General features: G+C 54.8%; 1 protein-coding gene across 9 annotated transcripts in view; it reads right to left on the bottom strand.

Moving 5' to 3' along the window:
• Window positions 1-20,549, bottom strand: part of RPTOR (regulatory associated protein of MTOR complex 1) — a 319,152-nt gene that overhangs the window by 90,140 nt on the left and 208,463 nt on the right. For all 9 annotated transcript variants that reach the window (XM_073236062.1, XM_073236061.1, XM_073236058.1 and 6 more), the window contains 4 exons: window positions 18,363-18,463; window positions 17,741-17,885; window positions 9,949-10,024; window positions 3,732-3,833 (listed from right to left, as the gene is read on the bottom strand). In XM_073236062.1, coding sequence (XP_073092163.1) covers window positions 3,732-3,833; window positions 9,949-10,024; window positions 17,741-17,885; window positions 18,363-18,463 — 424 coding nt within the window. The remainder of the gene's footprint in view (window positions 1-3,731; window positions 3,834-9,948; window positions 10,025-17,740; window positions 17,886-18,362; window positions 18,464-20,549) is intronic.

Here is a 20,549-nt window from a genome sequence, read left to right as displayed (position 1 = left end):
TCTATAAATGTCTATTAGGTCCATCTGTTCTAGTGTGTTGTTCAGTGCCTCTGTGTCCTTACTTATCTTCTGTCTGGTGGATCTGTCCTTTGGAGTGAGTGGTGTGTTGAAGTCTCCTAAAATGAATGCATTGCATTCTATTTCCTCCTTTAATTCTGTTAGTATTTGTTTCACATATGCTGGTGCTCCTGTGTGGGGTGAATATATATTTATAATGGTTATATCCTCTTGTTGGACTGAGCCCTTTATCATTATGTAATGTCCTTCTTTATCTCTTGTTACTTTCTTTGTTTTGAAGTCTATTTTGTCTGATACTAGCACTGCTACACCTGCTTTCTTCTCCCTGTTGTTTGCATGAAATATGTTTTTCCATCCCTTGACTTTTAGTCTGTGCATGTCTTTGGGTTTAAGGTGAGTCTCTTGTAAGCAGCATGTAGATGGGTCTTGTTTTTTTATCCATTCAGTGACTCTATGCCTTTTGATTGGTGCATTCAGTACATTTACATGGAGGGTGATTATTGAAAGATATGTACTTATTGCCATTTCAGGCTTTAGATTCGTGGTTACCAAGGGTTCCAGGTTACTTTCCTTACTATCTAAGAGTCTAACTTAACTCAGTATGCTGTTACAAACACAATCTAAAGGTTCTTTTCTATTTCTCCTCCTTTTTCTTCCTCCTTCATTCTTTATTTATTAGGTATCAGATTCTATACTTTTTCTCTATCCCTTGATTGACTTTGGGGATAGTCAATTTAATTTTGCATTTGCCTCGCTATCAGCTACTCCACCCTCCCTACCGTGATTTTATTACCTCTGGTGTCAGCTATCCAACCCTAGGGACACTTCCATCTATAGCAGTCCCTCCAAAATAGACTGCAGAGATGGTTTGTGGGAGGTAAACACTCTCAGCTTTTGCTTATCTGGAAATTGTTTCATCCCTCCTTCAAATTTAAATGATAACCTCGCCAGATAAAGTAATCTTGGTTCCAGGCCCTTCTGCTTCACGGCATTAAATATATCATGCCACTCCCTTCTGGCCTGTAAGGTTTCTGCTGAGAAGTCTGTTAGTCTGATGGGCTTTCCTTTGTATGGGATCTTATTTCTGCCTCTGTCTGCTTTTAACAGTCTGTCCTTATCCTTGGTCTTTCCCATTTTAATTACTATGTGTCTTGGTGTTGTCTTCCTTGGGTCCCTTGTGTAGGGGGATCTGTGGATCTCCATGGCCTGAGAGACCATCTCCTTCCCCAGATTGGGGAAGTTTTCAGCAACTACCTCCTCAAAGACACTTTCTATCCCTTTCTCTCTCTCTCTTCTCTTCTGGTATCCCTATAATGCGAATATTGTTCCGCTTGGATTGGTCACACAGTTCTCTCAATATTCTTTCATTTTTAGAGATCCTTTTTGCTCTCTGTGCCTCAGCGTCTTTGTATTCCTCTTCTCTAGTTTCTATTTCCTTTATCATCTCCTCCACCGTATCCAGCCTGCTTTTAATACCCTCCATTGTGTTCTTTAACGATTGGATCTCCGACCTGAATTCATTCCTGAGTTCTTGGATGTCTTTCCATACCTCCATTAGGATGTTGATGATTTTTATTGTGAACTCCCTTTCAGGAAGAGTCACGAGGTCCATATCATTTAAATCTTTCTTGGGAGTCCTATTAACAATTTTACTCTGGACAAGGTTTCTTTGGCGTTTCATGTTTGTATATGGCGCCCTCTAGTGTCCAGAAGCTGTAGTCTCTGGAGCTGCTGAGCCCCTGAAGCAATGTCGGGGGTCGCAGGGGAGCGGTACTGGGGGGAGGAAAGAGCTGTTCCCCGCCTCCCGACTGCTGTGCCTGTCTCCACTGCCTGAGCCAGTGGGCGGGCACACAAGTGTAAGTTTTTGTCCCAGAGCAGCCAGATATGGATCCCTGCTTTCCACAAGCAGCTGGGATCCCCGTCTCCCCAGGAACTCTGCCTGTATTAACTTTCCAACCCGGTAGTCATGTGAGTCTCATGAAAGCACCATGAAATGTAGGTTTGTGCTCCCCGCGCAGATCTCCGGAGCCAGGTGTTCAGCAGTCCCAGGCTTCCACTCCCTCCCTGCTCCGTTTGTCTTCCTCCCGCCGGTGAGCTGGGGTTGGCGGGGGTTGGGGGGGGCTCGGGTCCCGCGGAGCCACAGCTCCGGTACGTTACCCTGGTCGCTGAGTTCTGCTCTTTTCTCCAGGTGTGTGCAGTCTGGCGCCGTCCTCTTTCCTGTTGCTCTCTCAGGATTAGTTGTGCCAATTAAATTTTCTAATTGTATCCAGTTTTAGGAGGAAGCCTCTGTCTCCCCTCTCACGCCACCATCTTTAATCTGATCTCTCTGCCCTCTTTTTATAATGTCAGAAAGAAGCAGTCATAATATCTCACGTGAAAACTCCTGGCACAACACGACTGTCGCCACCTGATTATCACTGCCGGCAAGGACAGGCTGCTGTGCGTCTTTACAGCTTGATAGCTGATTCTCTTCCTCTGAGCTCCTGGCTTTGCTGCCTCACATTCTGGGCACATGGTCCTGAATCAGGTGAAAGCGCAGTTCTTTGCAAGCCAATGACCTTCACAGCCTGCTGTGCAGCCAACACAGAGGCAGGGTAGACCGACACCGGAAGAAGGGCTGCACGCTCCACGCTGGTGGCAGAGAAGCCGCTCACCTCATCTCCCAGTGACCCTCGGCAGTGGGTGTGCTCCGTGTCTGGACTTGTGAAGCCCAGTGGTGCCCCGTCACGAGGGCGTTGGCAGCAGGAGGAAAGGACGCACAGTCCCTTCTTGGTAAGAAGTGAGGCCCATTCCTGGACAGTGGACGGAGAGCCCCCGCCCCTACTTCCTGGAGACAGAACCACCTCATCGGCTTTCTGGGGGGAACCAGCAGAATGCACAACCCTTGTGACTGGTCACAGATGTGACACCAGTGCCTTCTGCTGCAGGCACGACACCCCCCACATGTGGCCACAGGTGCTCGCCCCGTGTCACCTGTACCACCCCAAACGCAGAAAGCTCTCCCAGGTTCTAGAGTGAGTTATTAGAGTTATTAGTCTTGGGTGTCTACACTCACTGACCAGTGGTCTTAAAACTCATGTGACATAGTTCCAGAGTAAAACAGCTCTCCTCTGTGCCGGCCCAGTCCTCCCCACTAAAGACACACGGACTGAAAGAGAAGTCCCGTGAAAGCGTCCTGCTCTTCCGCTGGGCTTCACCTCTGACTCCCATCTGATCTCATTAACCAGGAAACGTGTGGGACGAGACCCACAAGACCATCAGAGGGGCACAGCCTGTGGCGTGGGTGCAGCCCAGGCAGAGCGGGCCGCCTGTCCCCGCACTGCTGCCCGGCTGCGGTTCCTCCTTTTCCCTTTCCTCCAGCGGCTGCTTGGCATCTCACAAGCCTCCAAACAGAGGAGGCACTGATGCACAGAGCGGCACTCCAGGCAGTGGTGTGCCAGTCCCCCAGGGGCTGGGCAGGGGGGCACGCGGGAGCACTGCAACCCCAACGCGTAGCTAACTGAGGGTGGGGAGGGATTTGGGCACCAGCAGGAGGGCCTCTGAGAACAAGTATGCAGTCAGCCCCCAGGACTCTGGCGGAGCGGGCGGTCTACCCCCCACACCGTCTGGCCCAGGGCACACGCGTCCCAGACAGCCAGTGCCCAGGAGGTGGGGGGTTTCCGCTTCCTTCTGTGACATACACTTGGCCAGCATGCCCGTCTTTAGAAACTCACCTGCAGAACAATGGGAAGCTGCTCAGGGGGGTTTCTGTTCTCCACGCCCATTGTGAGCCATACCTGGAAGGCAGTCAGCTGCTCAGCGAAGAATGGGCTGTGCTGGGGGGACAGAGGGGTGTTAGTTAGGAACCCACGGCACTCCCTTCACCCCCACCCCTCAGGTCTTCAGGAGGCACGGCCGGCAGGCAGGCAAAGCAGGGGCGATCCTCAGGCAGAGTGGCTGCCAGCCAGGGAGACCAGAGCAGACCAGGCTGGGCAGAGGAAAGGCCTGCAGCGGGGACGACCCCACGCTCCTGCCTGAGCACTGGAAGCCCAGGTGGGGGGACGGTGGGGGAGGCGGGATGCGGAGGTGTGGGGAACCCAGCCCTGGACATGCTGAGCTAAGAGCTGGGCACTGGTGTGAAGACATCGGGTGGGCAACGGACTGTGTGAGTCCTAGTCCAGGAGGGAGGTCTGGGCTGGAGATCAAAGTCAAGTGAGAAAGAGAAGCAATCCCGGGCCAGGCCCTGGAGCCCGCCAGCACCGAGGGGCCCTGCTGACAGGTGGGTGAGCCAGGGAGCGCCAGGGCAAGACCCGCAGGGACGAGCAGGTGGCTGGCCGGGCGGCTGTGGGAGGGCTGGGCAAGCTCCATCCAGACTCCAGGGTGGTTCAGCCCCATGGGGTCCCTGGAGGGCGCAGGTCCGGTGGGGAAAGGGTGACCTGGAGGGGCAGGTACGGAAGTACCTTGAAGGCATTTGGCTGCCAGGGGAGGATGGGAGTGGAGGAAAAGGGCAGGTGGCTGAGCTTGGGTGTCAAGATGGGATAGAAGGGCACCTCTCGACAGACAGGGAGGCTGCCACCCTCAGTGGGCAGGTGGGGTCGAGGGCCACCCCCTGACACCTGGAGATGGGGAAGTGGATGGGCCTGATGCAGGGCTGGGCAGACGCCCTGGGGACCCGCAGAGGTGGTTCCAGGTCCCAGCAAGATGGGAGTTGCTGTCGGGAGGAGGGGCTGGCACTGGTGGAGAGGAGAGGCATGGGCAGGCCCCCTGTGGGTCAGACATGGGGCAGCGGTCAAGGGCAGTGACCACAGCAGGGCCCCAGGGGGTCTCGCTTCCAGCCAGCGTGCAGTCTCAGCTCAGAGTGGACAGGCATGGAATTACTCGGGGACCAGGGCAGCGTGGTGGCGGTGCAGGGAGCAGAGAGGTGCTGAGAACAACTGAGCCCCTGACCTGGGGCCAGTGGGGTGAGGGGGCCAGGGGTGCTGGGGCCACGGGGCCGGGAACTGGTGAGCTGGGAGCATGGTGAAGTGGGCACGCTGGAGGGGCCGCGCTGAGGGTGGGTCTCTCCTGTGGTGGCACTGCGGAGTGGGGGCGTGGACGGCGAGGGCAAGGATGGGGGACCACAGAGGTGGCTCAGGTGTAGGGCGGGCCGGGCTGTTGGAAGCAGGCCTGGGAACGGAGCAGCCGGGCAATGGCACCGCTGGGTTTTCTGCCTCTTACAGTCACTTTCACTTCACACCCAGCGCCCGAGAAGAGGAATTTCAAAGCTGCACATCCCTGCCTCCCACCCACCAGCCTCCCTGGCCCCTTTCTGCGTTCTTCCCAAGGGGGAAAGCAGGTGGCTGTGTGAGGACGGCAGGGCGGACGGCAGGGATGTGGCCCTGGCCCCTTGTGGATACGTGCCCATAAATGACTACGCTGTGTGCAGGGCCTCAGCACATCTGTGCGCTGAGCTCCGAGTGTGCGCCCCAGGCCTTCCACAGAGGGGCCTGGTGGGCGGCCCCAGGCCCCAGAGTCGGGCGTCACGACGAGTGCCCAGGGAACGGGCACTGCTCTGGCGCTGCTCCTGTAACGTCAGCCTACGTTTGGAGGGCAGCCTGTGCACTGGAATGGAGCCCCAGTGACTCTCTTGTTTTTAAGTGTGAATCATTCATTAAATGGTTTAAAACAATAATCTTGTTAAGGGCTCTCTCTCTCCCTACATCTGGCGAGACAAGTTTTGCTAAGTCTGGGAAAACCTTGGGCCTGTGAGGGGAAGTCGGGGAACAGTAAGTCCGTCTCCTCTCCCTTCCTTTTGGATTCGTTTCTGCCCTGGACACTCGGGCGCTGCCAGAGAAACTGCTCCACACAGACCGACGAGCCGGTCTAGTTGCCTGAGGCTCACAACGAGGGAGAAGCTCTCGCCTGAGGTTTGTCACACTTCCTGCAGCCACGGGAGCTGATGAGTCAGAGCAGCTGCGGCCCCAGCAGGGCACCACGGCTTAAGTCACACCCTGTGGAGCATCTTGAGAGCCGACCCGTGTGGGGTGACTCACAGGCTGATGTTTTGGGCCAAATCTCTACAATTACCTCCAAAGTGTGTCAGAGCTACCGGAAGCCAGGCTGAGTGTTCTGGGGGCACACTCACACTGCTGTGGGCAGGGGCTCTGAGTCATGTGGCCATGTGGCCAGGGCCTCCCAGGACAATTCTGATGCCAAGAGGTCTGCTCCACTGTCAGCCCACGTGTCAGAGAGTCTGGGGGTCTGAAAACAATGGGCTGAAAGTGAGATGCATAGACGGGCACCAGGAGCCACACTCGACCACTGGGGCTGATCCACACAGACTTCCACATCGTCGTTGTGGGAGAGGGAGGCTGGCCTCAACACACCTCTTCCCGCCACTTGCTGTCCGTGGTCCAACACCCCAGTGCCAGCCGGCGTCTGTCCTGGCAGCAGAGTGATATACTCACTGTCTATGGCGATCTCACTGCTTAGAAGCAGAGACAAGAGAAAGCTGCCAAGGGGCAAAGGGCTTCCAGCCCCGCCTGCTGTCAGAGCGCTCAGCCTGTGAAGGACTGTTTGAGCCCCTTGAGAAAATCGGCCGTCCAAGTTTCCCACTGTGTGCGAATCCTTCCCACTGGGTGTGAATATTCCTCGCCTCTCTCCCTTCGTCAGTGAGCACCATTCTGATAGGTCTCCTTTTATTTATTAATTAAAATCTGTCACTTCCAACTACTAACTTTGGAAGAGTGACATATATATGAGGCTTTCTTTCAGTATGTCTGAAACGGAGGTTTTAAGATAAGACCAGTAATTTATAGGAAAATCATTAGAAAAAAACGGTGAATTTAGTAAAGTTGCTATACCAAATCACTTGTACACAATATATACACGAAGAAAGAAAAAACAAAATGAAATTTAAAAAGGCACCATTTACAGCCAAGACTCAATATTGTAGAGATGTCAACTTCCCCCAAGTCAGTCTATGGATCCGCTGTAACCTCAGTCAGAACTACTCTCACAGCCAGGCCCGCCCGGCATGTGTCCACGGACAGAGGCGACCAGAGCCGCCGAAGAGAGAACCTAGAAATGGCCGCACAGACGGCCCCCGACGCGGGTGAGCGGCGCTGTGCTAGACACCCAGGCGTGAGGAAGACGCACCCTGACCCCACCGCACATGGACACACAGGCCAGTCCCACACGGACTGCAGGTTGAAATGTGAAAGGCAAAACCAGAAAGCTTTCAGAAGAAAAGGAGGACATCTCCTCAGGGACGTTTGTCTCAAAGTAAGGATTTCTTAAACAGAGTATCTAATCATAAAAGAAAAAATTGGTAAACTGGATTATGTTAAAACAAGAAACTTCTGTTCGTCAAGAAAAAAAACACTGAAAAAGTGAAAATGAAGCTCCCCAGAATGAAAAAAGATATTCACAATGCAGGACAAATGGTTCGTGTTCAGAATACACACAGCCACCACAACTCAGCCAGAACAGAAAACTGAAGAAAAATGATCAAAAGCCTGCAACAGGCAAATCACAAAACAGGATATTCAAATGGCCAATAAAAATATAAAACCGTGCTCAACACTATTAACCATCAGGGGAATGCAAGACGCCATCGCGGCGGAACACCTTTTCATACTGCGCCAGCAGACTCAGAAGAAACAAGGTGGAGATGCTGAGTACTGACGGCGACACAGGGCAGCCGACACGCTCGGAGCTGTGGGCGTGGTGCACACCGACCGGTCACTTTGGAAAACTGGCGGTATCTATTAAAACTGAACATGCACATACCTGGTGACCAGAAATGTCACTCTGGGTGCACGCACCTGGCATGAATGTACCTGAGTTGGCAGGGCCTTGGCAGCAGCTGGCTGGGCTCCCCAGGGCACGGCAAGGAAGGCATTCGCCTCAGGCACAAAAGTTAAAGGGCATCAGAACCTCACTGATTGAGAAAAATCACCTCAACAGAATATTTAAAAAAATAAAAATCAACAAAAAAATCCCTAATGAACAAAATACCAAAGGTTCAAGTAAAGACAGGCTCAATATTGCTGATTTCTCCTTTGCCTCAGGCTCCTGGCCAGCAAGACCTGTCAGGGCTGCAACCTGGAAACTCAAAATGCCCACTGGCCATGGGGTGGACAAGGACATTTGGGGTATTCCCCACTGTGCTAAGGGGCACCTACCACCACGTGGAGCAAACTTCATGCTGAGTGAAAGCGTGGGACACAAAGGCTGCACCTGTCTCCGAGGGAGTCTGTGCACCCAAGACCCGGCAGTGAAGTGCTCACCCCTGGCGGGGGGTGGGTGGGGGCGGTAGCACCAGAGGGCAGTGGCTGCGAGGCTGCCAACATGCTTGATCTGGGTGCCAGGCCCTCCTGTATGTTCAACGTGGAACAATTCGTCAAGCTGCGCATTTATGATACATGCAATTTTCTATATGTATGTTATGCTTCCAAAAAAGTGAAAACAAAATTAAAGCTGGCATGTGGTCTGATCAGTTACCCCCTCCCTGCCACAACTGAGTGAGATTATTCATGACTGCAGAATATTGATTCTAGTAGATTAGAAATGATTCTGACACAAGAGCAGAGGGTAGGAACACAGGGATGGGTTATTTATGGGAGAGCATGTTGTTCTGATCCCTTAATGGTACAAAGTAAATCACGCAGAGGACAGAAGATTTTCCAAATGCGTGATTGTGGCAACAGCCTCCCTGGGGGCTCAGGCACCTGGAGGGCCACCTGGCTGCAGGGGACAGGGACTGACAGGGGGGTGAGGCTGAAAGGTGGTGACTATGGACGGGACCTGGCCCTACCCCAGAGCTGAGACCAGGTGGGGAAGGGGCCCCAGAGTCAATGCTAGACACACCGGCGAGCACCCGAGGGGCCCGCCCGCTCCCACACTGGGCAGCCTATGGCCTCCTGGGAGGGCATTAAGAAAAGATGGCTGGACAGAGGGATGGACGTGCTGGAACGTGTGTGGTGAATACTTAGGGCAGGACTGAGTGGTGGGCACATGGTGTTCACTGGAGAATTCTTCCAACTTTGCTGTCAGTTTGAAAATTTTCATAATAAAATGTGACAAAAGTCAAGCAACAAAGAGGGAAGAAATACAAGACAAAAGAGGCGAATCTCTTTGCCTGACCAGCCCAGCCTTGGGGCACATCAAACCCAAGACACATGCACATGCACACACACACGTATGCACACCCCCGTGCACATGCTCTGGAGTCAGTAGGTTCAAGCTCCCCTGATGGCTGAGATGGATCCTGAAAAAATCAAACCCTTTTGTACTGATGGCATCACCCATCCTGGACACAGCGCCCCTGGCCTGGGCTCAGGGAATGACATGCTGGCACTGGTACCCCTTGAATACACTAAGGGCGAGGAAGCCTGGCCACACAAGCCATGTGCCAGGCTCTGTCCTGAGCTCTCAGCCGATGCTAACTTAACTCCTCCAGGCCTCACATACCCTGGGAACTGGACACACCGTGACTCCCCTTGTAAAACGAGGAAACCGAGGCATGTGGGCCTGACTTGGGTAAAAGGGCAGTTGGCGGACCCTCAAGCATCTACCAACGATGGCCTGGGGCCAGGAAGTTCCTTAGGGTGAACATGACACCCTCACAGGGCCCAGAGTCCTGGGGAACCCGTAATGTACACATGGCTGAAGAGCTGGCATCCGGAACACTGGATGTGTTTGCATGGGGAGTGCACTAGGAAAGCAGGTTTATAAGAGCAACGTTTTAAGAGAAGAAATTTTTTAAGAGCTCACCATTTCAAAATCTGACTTTAAGCCCTGGTTGACACAATCTTTTAAACTTGTGGCTAACTGCACCTTTTCCTATGTGGATGAACAGAATCTAACCCCAGAGTCTGGGAGTGCCACACTGACCGGGGGCTTTGCAGACCAGGTGCTGAGAAGACGCCACCAGGGTGGACTGGGGAAGGTGCCCTCAGGGGGACTCACCCGAAATGCAGTGCCTTCCTCGATGATCGTAGGCAGCTGAGACAGGCAGATGTCCACGGCAAGGTCCCAGGCCTGCCTGGGGAGAGAGCAGAGAGGGGCATGCGCCAGCATTACTGACGGCTTCACCCGCAAGGGGCCTTGACAGCAGAGTGGCCGACCACGCTGCGGGCCCTGATGGGCAAGGAGGGGCAGGAACACGCAGCTGGCAGCACACTAGAGCCACTGTGACATTTTTTCTCTAACTGCAATGGCAAAAAAGCTTGGGAAAAGAATTTTCTGACATGGTTTCTGTTAACTTGTATATTGCTGGTATGTGCAGCTGATGGGGCAGGTGGGCACCAGGGTGCCGGACAGTGGCTGTGACCCATGCAGGTGCAACAGTGCACTGGGTCAGGCCAAGGCACTTCATCAGAAAAGGCCTGGGACATGAGGATATGCCTGTGGCCCCACTGCCCCAGATGCCCCTCGTCCTGCCCCCAGAGTCAGGACTGGCCTCCCACCCCCGGCACTGCCTGTGCCCAACACAGGCCACAGGGGATGAGACAGGTCGTGCTTGTTCAAGGTGGAAGGGCAACGGTCCCTGGCGAGTGACCTTGGTTACCTTCCCTGCGATTTCTTACGGCATCGGGCCTTGGCTTGACACATGTACGAAATGGGTCAGTGTTAGGCTGGGGCCTTGTGCCCGTGGCTTCACCTCCCTGGGGTCAGTTTCACCACCTGTGAAACGGGCTGACGACCATGTGTCCCTGGCCGGGTCCTTGCGGGGCCCCGGGCCTGCTGTCACGCCCCACGTGAATGCTACCCTGGACGCAGCCGCCTCGTGTTCTCCACGGCCACAGACCCCAGGGTGGGCTCCCAGGGAGCAGGGCTTGCTCAGTCCCCCTCCCTCCTTTAGAAACACGCTCCCCAGGGAAGCAGACCGGGTCAGCACGGCAGATTCGTTCTGAGCACCGCAGCCCACCGCAGCGCCTTCCCCAGGGCAGCTTCCCGGGCCTTGGGACTCCTTGTCATGTGTATTTAGACTAGTGAGAAGACGTGTTTGTATGTAGAGGCACCTTTTCATGGGGTCCTCACAAAGGATGTAAACACAAATGGAAATTTTAAACACCCAGGAAAACAGTAAAAATTTCAGACGAACAAGGATCACTAGAGAATGCCTCTTCGCTACCCAGACACACGAAACAGATTTCATTTTCCCCAGACTGGCCCCTCTGCACAAGTATATGCCCTTCCCCCACCAATCTAATTAAGAGGCAATCAGCAGATAATCAAAAGTGCCTCAAAGTACAGGCAATAAATAGCTCCCATACGCTCAATAAGTGCCTGGACTGCAGGCCGAGTGGTTATTCAGCAGCGCTGAGGGAGTATTTTCTCTTTGTTTAGATAGAAGCAGTCAATTATTGCAATTAAGCTCTATAAAGATTCCTTGAATTTAATAAAATAAAAAGTTTCAGCTGCAGGAGTTGGCCATGAGCACATGCCAGGGGAGGTGGAGGTGTGAAGTGGGTGGGGTCCGGGACAGCTGGCCCCGAGCCAGCCCTGATCTGGGGCCCTTCTCCACGGCAGGTGCACACACCCTGCACTGGCCCCATCTCATCAAAACCACGCGGCTGGAAGAATAGCAGCCCATTAAAAACGAGGTCTGGGCCGGGTTCTAGAGAAAGCATTAGAAGATGAGGCTGCCCCGGAAAGACCCTCCGTACAGTCCCCACGCAGCTGCGTCAGGGCCAGAGGGTAACAGTCCTGAGAAGTGCCACCCTCGTCACCACACCTGGCGTGACTGCTCTAAGGCCCAGCCCTCTGCGGCCCACCACAGGAGGATGGGTCCTCACCCAGCAGCACATTTCCAGGCCTGAAGAGCAGCTCGGATGGCTGTGTTTGACCTGTGCCCCGGGGACTGGAGGCAGCTGCAGGGGAGCCACAGAGGAGGGGCTGGGCCGAGGTCCCTGGGAGCCACACAGAGAGCTGCTCAGGGGGCAGCTGCCCAGGTGAAAGGAGGAGACGAGGACGTCGGGGACCCCCCGGAAACCAAATGACCAACACCGTTATCAGCCCACGGAGGGCAGTGAGCCTCAGTGAGGTCCTGGGGAGGGCGCAGTGGGTGGCGCTGGGCAAGCTGGCCACCCTATCAGACCTGGGCCTTTGCTTGTTTATCTTTACAGAAGGAAAGGGTCAGGTTAGAGGACCTCCGAGCTCCCATTAAACTCTTAACTGCATAGCAACGGACTCTGTTGAGCAGTTCATCAGCTGATCAAATCTAGCTGCATTTTCTAGGGTAAAACCAAAATGAACTTGGAGTCTTAACTCGGGATTCTCAGTGGGGAAAGCAGGAGAGTCCTGTCAGATCCAGAGATGGGGACTGTGGGCTCCAGCAGCTGCCGCCTGGGTTCCGGCAGTGGGCACCCCAGGACCAGGGAGGTGTCTGTCCCGCAGCAGGGTGAAGCAGTCTGGGGGCCGGAGCAGAGCTGGGAGGGCGGGCGCCTGATGGGCTTCCCAGCAGCTTGCAGCAGAGTGTGTGGCTGTGGGCTGCTCCGTGCGTCACGGAAAACATGCCATCCAGCCAAGCACAGGTTTTCAGGGATGGGCCTAGATGGCAGGTGCCCAAGCTGTGGGCAGGGAGGAAAGCCTTCCACGCGTAGCCTCCATCCACTCCGATCCATCAGTGCACCCGCGATGGAGTGGAAGGGCAGGTTATTACTGCAGAGAAATGCAAGGGCTTCAGGACCTGCTGAAATTGAGAGCAAAGGAGAACGACTCCCTGATGGCTTCGCATCAAAAATTAACCAGGAACCAGGCGCCGTGCGTTTTATCATCAGCGCCCCCGCCGGAAGCCAAGTGTGCATGTGTATTATTTTGTGTTTTAACCTCAATTTCTGTTAGGCTTTGTTTCCTTCTTCCCTCTGCTAAAAATTCAACCTCTCCATCACCACCCAAGAAATATAGTAACTGGATGGTAAATTATTTATCCCAAATGCTCTGACTACCACGGCTGTGCACTCTCCAGGGATGTACAAACCCTGCTCTATTTACGAGGAGGGGGAAGGTGTTCTAGCACCCGAATGAGCTCTGCAAAAGCCCACAGTAACTCTTCTGTGGCAAGGAGCCCACACCGGCACCGGGCATCCAGGGCACCTCCCACCACGATAGCAGGCGGCAGAACTTAAGCGCAGGTGAGCACCACCTTCTCGGTTTCTGGGCCTCATGTCCTCACTGTCTTTGCCACTGAGCCCACTGCCTGCTCCTGGGCAGTTGCTCTGCCTCATCCTCTGAGCCTAGGAGTTTGAGCCGGGCACCTGCTACCCAGGACGGAGAGCACACGCCCAGCCTTCCAAAGAGGTGTGCTAGACACGGCTGCAGGGCCAGAGCAGAGATGAGCCGTGCCCCTGGGCTGGCCGCTGCGAGCAGCCTCCTGCCTGAAAGAGGCCTGGGCCCTGACAGCTTGCACTTAGGTCCCGTGGCAAAGAGACACAGGTACCTGTTTGTAAAACTGCTGGACTCTGGGGTACCCATGAACCTGTATTTCAACCACTACATCTCACTACTGCCAGGGCAGAAACTCTGTGCATCTTTCCATTTTGAACAAGTCAGAGTCCCTCGACGGGGTGTGGCTGCATGCCCAGTGCAGCTGCTTGACCTAGTGTTTATACCAAGCACTCTGATGTCCAACTTGGTAAAACAATTGTGAATGATTTTATAAGGAAACAAAGTCGTTATCAACTCTGGGTGGCTCTCTCCTCCCTAGCTCCACAGTGCGGCGGCACAGCCCAGCTGGGGGGCCTTGCGTTAAACTAGCTCAAGCGTCATGGCGCGTGGAGTGAGGCTGTCCCTCTGGTGAGCATCAGGCGCCTTAGCAGACATGGGAGTGGGGCCGAGGGCACCCAGCCTCTGGGACGCCAAGGGAGAATGAGCTCTTGCCTGGGGGTGTGGGGTCCTCACGCATGCCTCGTCCCCTGGAAGCTCATTACTCCTTCGTGGGCAAGAAAGCACGTGCAGGACCAAGACGCTGTCACCGGGGCACTCCCCTGGGACACAAAGCCCTTCTTCAAAATCACGTTTGCTGTGACAGGACGTTGCTCGGGATCGCTCCCACCCATGCTGCCAGGGAACCTGCAGGCAGCAGCTGGGCACTGGAGCTGGTCGATTCCCAGGGGCTAGGATTCAGCTCACGTTCAATGGAGAGCTTGGGAATAGCATTAAAAAATTGCTATCACTTGAAATTTGGGTGGGGGTCTAATTACCACTAAATGAATCCCCCTGAATTCCTTGGATGCTTAACTCACACTGGCCTGGAAATCCGTTTCTCAGGGCGGGAGGACTTGGGGAGGGGCCTGCAGGCTCTGGGAGAGGCCAGTGTGCAGGTGGCGGCTGGAGCCGTCACGGGGGCCTGCTGACCAGCCGGACCACGTTTTGGCCTCTCCTCTTCGTCACTGCTTATGTTCCTGTGAACATGTTTCTTCTCTAAATGTAAAGCCTGATTTTAGATTTGATCTTTCGGAAAAAGATCCCAAAGGGAGAGGACCTTTGCACACAGACAGGTAAAGCAGGTTCGCTGTGCCGACGCGGGTCGGGGGCAGCCACACCAGGAACTCCTCCCCGCCGCACAGCCAGTGTTTCAGGAGCCCTGGGGGTACTGAGGAGCTGCACCCCATTTCCTCCACAGGGCAGCTGTCGCCTGGTGCAGAGCCCCTGGCGCACAGCCTACCGCCTGCATCAGGCCCTGCCATAGACTTAGTTTGGCCCTCTGAATGTTTTCTTAAAATGCTGTATTAGATATCAACATTAAAAAATAAGGAAATTGTAAGTGAAAATATGAATTTTTGGCTACTCTTTAAAATTTACTGTGCCTCAAGACTGCCACACGGAGTCCAGACAGGGCAGCTCTGCTGCTCTCGCCACGCCACACGCCTGCATCCGCCTTGCCGGCACCTCCACCTCCCCTCTGAGGCCTACAGGCCCCCCGCACGGTGGCCTCCTTGCCGAAGCCCCCCCAGGACGCTCAGGCACCCGGCAGTGCCTGCCACAGGAGGGGAGGGCCGCGAGGAGGGTCCATGCTGCCGGAGCCCTCGGGGGCTGACTGCTCCTTCATGCGCACACTGAGAACGGGCCGCTCCGCAGCCTCCTGTAAGTTTCTGGAAAAGCCGTTTTTTATGTTCTGAGATCTGACAGGGACTCTTTCCATAAGTGGCTTTTGGGCACAACACAGGACCCCGTGCAGTCTGAACGCCCTCAGTCTTCGCACCAGGCAGCGTCATCTGCTCAGCTTTTCAAGCGGGACCCTGGAGAGGCCCCTCCACGCAGCCTGTCTCAGCCCGGACATAATCAGTCACCAAACCCTGACATTCCCAGCAAGCAGATGCTCTGAAATCTGGCTCCTCCCATCAAACCATGCTGCCACGGCCAGGCCACTTGTCTTTCGTTTCTTCCCACAGTTCCCCGCCACTGGCTGTCCCTCACCACTCCACGCTCTGCATCCCCGGCTAGGCCCCACTGGCTCCAGCTCTGGGCCGACCCTGCCCCGGGCCCAGCAAGGGAAGTCTGGCCACCTGCTCCGGCCACAGCCACGCCCTCCCCTGGCAGCCCGTCAAGCTGGGCAGGCCCAGAACATTCTCCCTCCCCTTGCCCCTCATTGGCAGCCGTCGGAATGAGGCCAGGCACCATGCTGGTTCTGAGCCGCGGGTGCTGTGTTCTCAAGCGTCACTCGTCTGTCCTTCCAGCAAGCACCACCCCACCATCCTGTCTCCAGGCTGCCACCCTGTGGGGGCTGGACCTCGTTTTGACGTCTGGGTATCCTCACACCTTAACCAGCACACTGAGGGCACTCTGCCCACCTTGGCCTCCAGGCACTCAGGCAGAACAGTGCAGGAAGGGGGGACCTGAGCCGCTCGGCCCAAGCCAGGAATGGCTACAGGTGCAGGGCCCCCCCAGGGCTCACTGCGGGGCAGCGAGGGGCTGGTGGAGACGAGGGAGGAGGCCCAGATGGCTGGTGCTGAGCTAGCACGCGTGAACGGACTTAGTGGAGCGAGCCTACAGTCTGCCCGCGTGAGATGTGTGCCGATGGTGCCCCGTTAAGAACACAGCTTTCTCTCAGGGTCTGCCTGCACGGCTTTGCTCAGAGGGCAGGATCCTTAGGGACGCGGAGGAGGGAGCCCTGGGGGCAGTGCGGGCAGCAGCTCCAGGAAGCCCACCAGAAAGCTCTGGGGGAAGGCTGCCCTGGGACGGATCGGAACCACGCCCGGCAGGCAGTCTGCTCTCCCGCTCCGGCCCCGGGAGCCCAGGTGTCTGCTGGTCGGAAACCATTCCCTTCAAAGCAGTTGGATGGCTTTTTTTAAGAGCATTTCTCATCCTCATTCAAACTCCTTCTGAAGGCAGAGGCTATGTCAGTCTTCCCAGGCTGGGACCCTAGGCACACTCAGTAGATACATGGACATTCTTTCGTATTTTCCTAGAATGGACTTAGTTTCTTTACGAAGCCCACCCAGTGCTTTCCTTTTTCTTTCCTTTTTTATAATAGATGTTTATGAAAACCTAGTCAAAAGAAATAGAATTTAAGACATCACTTTTTCCTAAGGGAACACAAGGATCTGCTCTTCTAAAAATGTGGGTCTTTATTCTACTTATTCATTCTAAGTATCGCCAGGCCTTTCTAATGCGAATTTTCACGGGATAATGGAAGTGGGGCCTGTCGGGCCCGCCACGCTGTTGGCACGTGACGTTCGTGGCTGGCCCTTCAGTGGGGGTGTCCCCCCATCTCTATGACTCCCCATCGGGGTTCTCTGCGGTGCTCCACACACTCTAAAGGAAGGGAGGGCACACGTTCTGACTCGCTGCTTACGGTCTGGTGCTGCGGCCGGCACAGCGTCTGGACTCACCTCACAGGTAAGACTAGTTCCTGATTTCCCTGAGCATATGAGAGACGGTGAGTTTGCAAACTCTTGGGTTTCCCAGTTTCCAGTGTCAGGGGAAGTAGTTCAAGCACATATTTAAAAAAATGACTAGCTGAAATAAATCTGACCCTGAAAATTCACTATGAATGGTTTTTAAGGCTGACTGGAAGTGAGTTGCTCATTTAAACTATCTGATAAGATTCTCCCACTGGCGGATATAACTAAGACTCATTTCTCCTCTGTTATCTCCCCATTTTAACATTTCCTCAAACTCTGCTTGCATCACAAAGGCAAGGGAACAGGAGAAAACCAAGTGCCTTCGGACATAATGTCTGAATTAAAGACAATTTACATAATTATTGTTGTTAATACTATTATGGGCAGCATAGTGGCAGACCCAGTTTTTGGGGAAATTATCAACAGTCATGAAAGGTCACATGCGTGTGTGTGTGTGTGTGTGTACACAGGCGTGTGTGCATGAAATAAGGTCATGTGAATGGTGTGAACACGTGCGTACATGCAACAAGCCACGAATTAGCTGGTCGGGAACCCAACAACATGGATTCTCTGGTTCGATCCCGGACACACTCCATGAATCCAGTGGGCAGCTCCTTCCCTTGAGACAGCCTCACTTGCAGGCTCCGCCCCGCCCGTAAGGTACAGGACCGTAAGGCCTCTGGGGGTGCGGGGCCTGGTCAGCCTGGGGAGAGCCACAGAGGCACCTGTGCCTGCAGGAGGGCAGGTGTCCTGTCTGGGGGTGACCCCACCACTACCACCACCCAGGCCTCCATGTTTGGTGGCAAGTCTTCCAATTCTGCTGACCTTGCACTGTTGTAGAAATGAACGAAGACCATACTGTTCAGAGAACTTAGCATCAGCCTGGGGCCATCTGGCCATGAGACACTTACCACATTGCATGCATGTATGTGGGGGGTAGGCGTGGGCTGCTGACAGGCGTGCAGTTATACGACCTCATGATCCTTTCTGCCAATAGGAAATTTCGAAACAGACTAGCCACCAGCAGGTCCTGTCTGAAGAGCTTTTGGAAGAGATCTGAGGGCAGATAAAAAAGGTATCCTCAGTGACTCATGTCCAGCACTTGTAGCAAGTAGACCATTCAAAAAAATTTCATAAAAAAAATTTTACAAGCAAGTTGGGGCTAACGTGCACATTTCCCACTGGTGATAAACACACACACACACACACACACACACGCACACACGCACACACGCACCAAAACCTAACCAGTCAGCAATGGAAAGCCACAAACTTGTCCTCTAACAGTGACTTCTGGTTTTGAGAAGTAAGGGTAGTGCCGATGACCACGGGGAGAGGCAAGCCGAGCCTGCCCAGGAGGTGACGCGGACCGGCCAGGCGGGGCTGGTACCCACTGCGTGGGCGCGTGCCGCGGGGCCCCCCGGCCACCTCCAGAGCCGCCCCTCCGCTCCGCCCCTCGGTGCTCTTCTGGACTCCCCTCGGCCTCCCGGACAGCAGGGATCCCGCCCCCGCTGGGCACACGGGCAGCCTCACCCCGAGGGAGCACGTTCCACGCGATGGTGTCTGTGATCGCCGTGAAGATCCAGTTCAGCTCGCCCAGAGGAGTCCTCCTGTCGTTCAGCCGGCCGGGAATCCTAGGGGACAGTCGTTTTCGTTAGTGACTACGGAACATGGGTGCCTGAGGGGGAGCCGGGGGGGTGACAGAGCAGAAGGGAGACAAAACCTTCAGATCCAGGGAACCCCGTGTGCAGCTCCTTCAGGTGCCTCCTGGCATACGGACCAGACCCAGGGCAACAGAGGCCATTCTTGTGCTTCCACATCTGAGACAGGCCATTACTGGGCCCCACTGGGCAACCAGTGGCATTTGCACCACATCCTACAACCCTGCCCCTGTGGCTCCAGGCTGCACAAGCTCACTTGCAACCTGAGTGCCAGGGGAGGAGAGCCAGTCTTTGAAGGCCTACCTACTTTCCATGTGCCCAACAGTATCTCTGGGCACCTGCCAGAGGGCTAGCGTATGCCAGCACCGGCGACAGCTGTGCTGTGAAGTCCCTGCTCTTGTGGAGCTTACAGTCGGGAGGGAAGGACAGCTGAGACTCAAACAAGTACACAGGTTACACGCAAAGTGGTGGCAAACGATGTCATGACATGAGCTGGGGAGAATGGGGCAGAGAGGGTGAGGGTGCTGTGCACGAGCACGGGCGAGGGAGGCACTGTCGCAGCAGAGGCGGCACTAGTGGAGTGAGGGCGCAGGCCAGGCGGCTCCGGGGAAGGACAAGTCGGGCGGAGGGCAGCGAGTGCCGAGCCCGGGGCGGGGCCACGTTCTGCCTGCTCAACAGCAAGCTTCACTATCTCCACTGTACAGTATTCTAATTATATCTGACAGAGAACTCTTTTTTCTCTCCCTAAAGGAAAATGTTCACAGTAATTTGGTTCAGGGACTGAAGTGTGACTCCTGCTATTTTTAGGATTTAACATTAATAATTCCCATTATAGCACCCAGTTGATGGCATGGTCTGTGCATCAGTGACACTTGGAGGCTGGGCCTCACCCGGGTGCGGCTGAGCGGAGCTGACCTCTTCACATGCTGCCGCGGCATGTGGGCTCCGACCTTCCATTTCAGGAATAAAAAGTCTTTTCATTTCCTCAAGTAGGCTTCATGACAGCAAGAAAATTAAGAGATGAAGAATCCGTAAAATACTCGAAAACAGCATTATGGCTCAAAGAACCTCTGAAGTCTCAGATAAAGATTTCCAAATTCGAGAAAAATTCTGCCTCAACAGGGGAGATTCCAGTTTACTCAAACTAAAAGGTTTTAAAAACACAGGTTATTGATCATGGCATGGCTGATTTAAAAAGCAGTTTTAACTGGCTCTGTGTGCCAGGCACCTTGAAGGTTTCCCACTGTTTAAAAGAGTCCAGGTCTCCGAGGAAAGCCCAACGGGTGTGTGCCACTTCCTCGGCCTGCAGGCTGTCCCCTCTCCGCCCACTCTCTCTTCAGAAGGGAGGGCAACACGCTGGGCAGCTGGGTGGCCCTGGCCCCGGAGCAGGGAGGTGAGGGTCTGTGAACAGCACACAGCAAAGACCCCACTTTCTAACAAGCTGCACCCAAGCTCTGCCTTGTGGCGGCTCAGTGAGGGTGGGGGCACCTCCCAAGGGAAAATACTTCTTCATAAAACACAAACAGCTTGGGAAGGCATCTGACCACCGCTCTTCTAGGCCCTCGAGTGCCGGTGGACACCGTAGCTCGCTGCCCCAGAAGGGACACATCACCAGGAGACAACAGGGGGAGGAAGGGGTACCAGGAGGGCTGGACGGCAGACGTGGAGCCTGGCACGTGCCTGGAGAAGGGAGCGCACACCAAGGGCCTTCCTGAGGAGACAACTAATGAGGTCGCCAACAGTGCCCAACAACAGTACCACCCTTTCCATACGGGGGCACTCCTGGAACTTGTGCCTGCCCTGCCCATGAGCTTGGCCTGCGGAAGAACACAGCGCAGGAGGGAGCGCACCCTGAATGTCTCAGCTCTGTCGTTAGCACATCAGGACTGGACCAGACTGCGAGGTTAGAAGGCAGCACTCCAAGCCTGCCTTCACCTGGCACCCCCCCACCAAGTTCGGGGGTTCTCAAAACCACCCTCAGTTTGGTAATTCACTAGGAGGACTTGCAGAACCCAGCGAAAGCTACTACGGTTACAGTTCATTACAGGGAAACAGAGAC

Source organism: Manis javanica, chromosome 4 (genome assembly GCF_040802235.1).
Source record: "Manis javanica isolate MJ-LG chromosome 4, MJ_LKY, whole genome shotgun sequence".
NCBI classification, from domain to species: Eukaryota; Metazoa; Chordata; class Mammalia; order Pholidota; family Manidae; genus Manis; species Manis javanica.
This window is presented reverse-complemented; position numbering and strand designations above follow the sequence as displayed.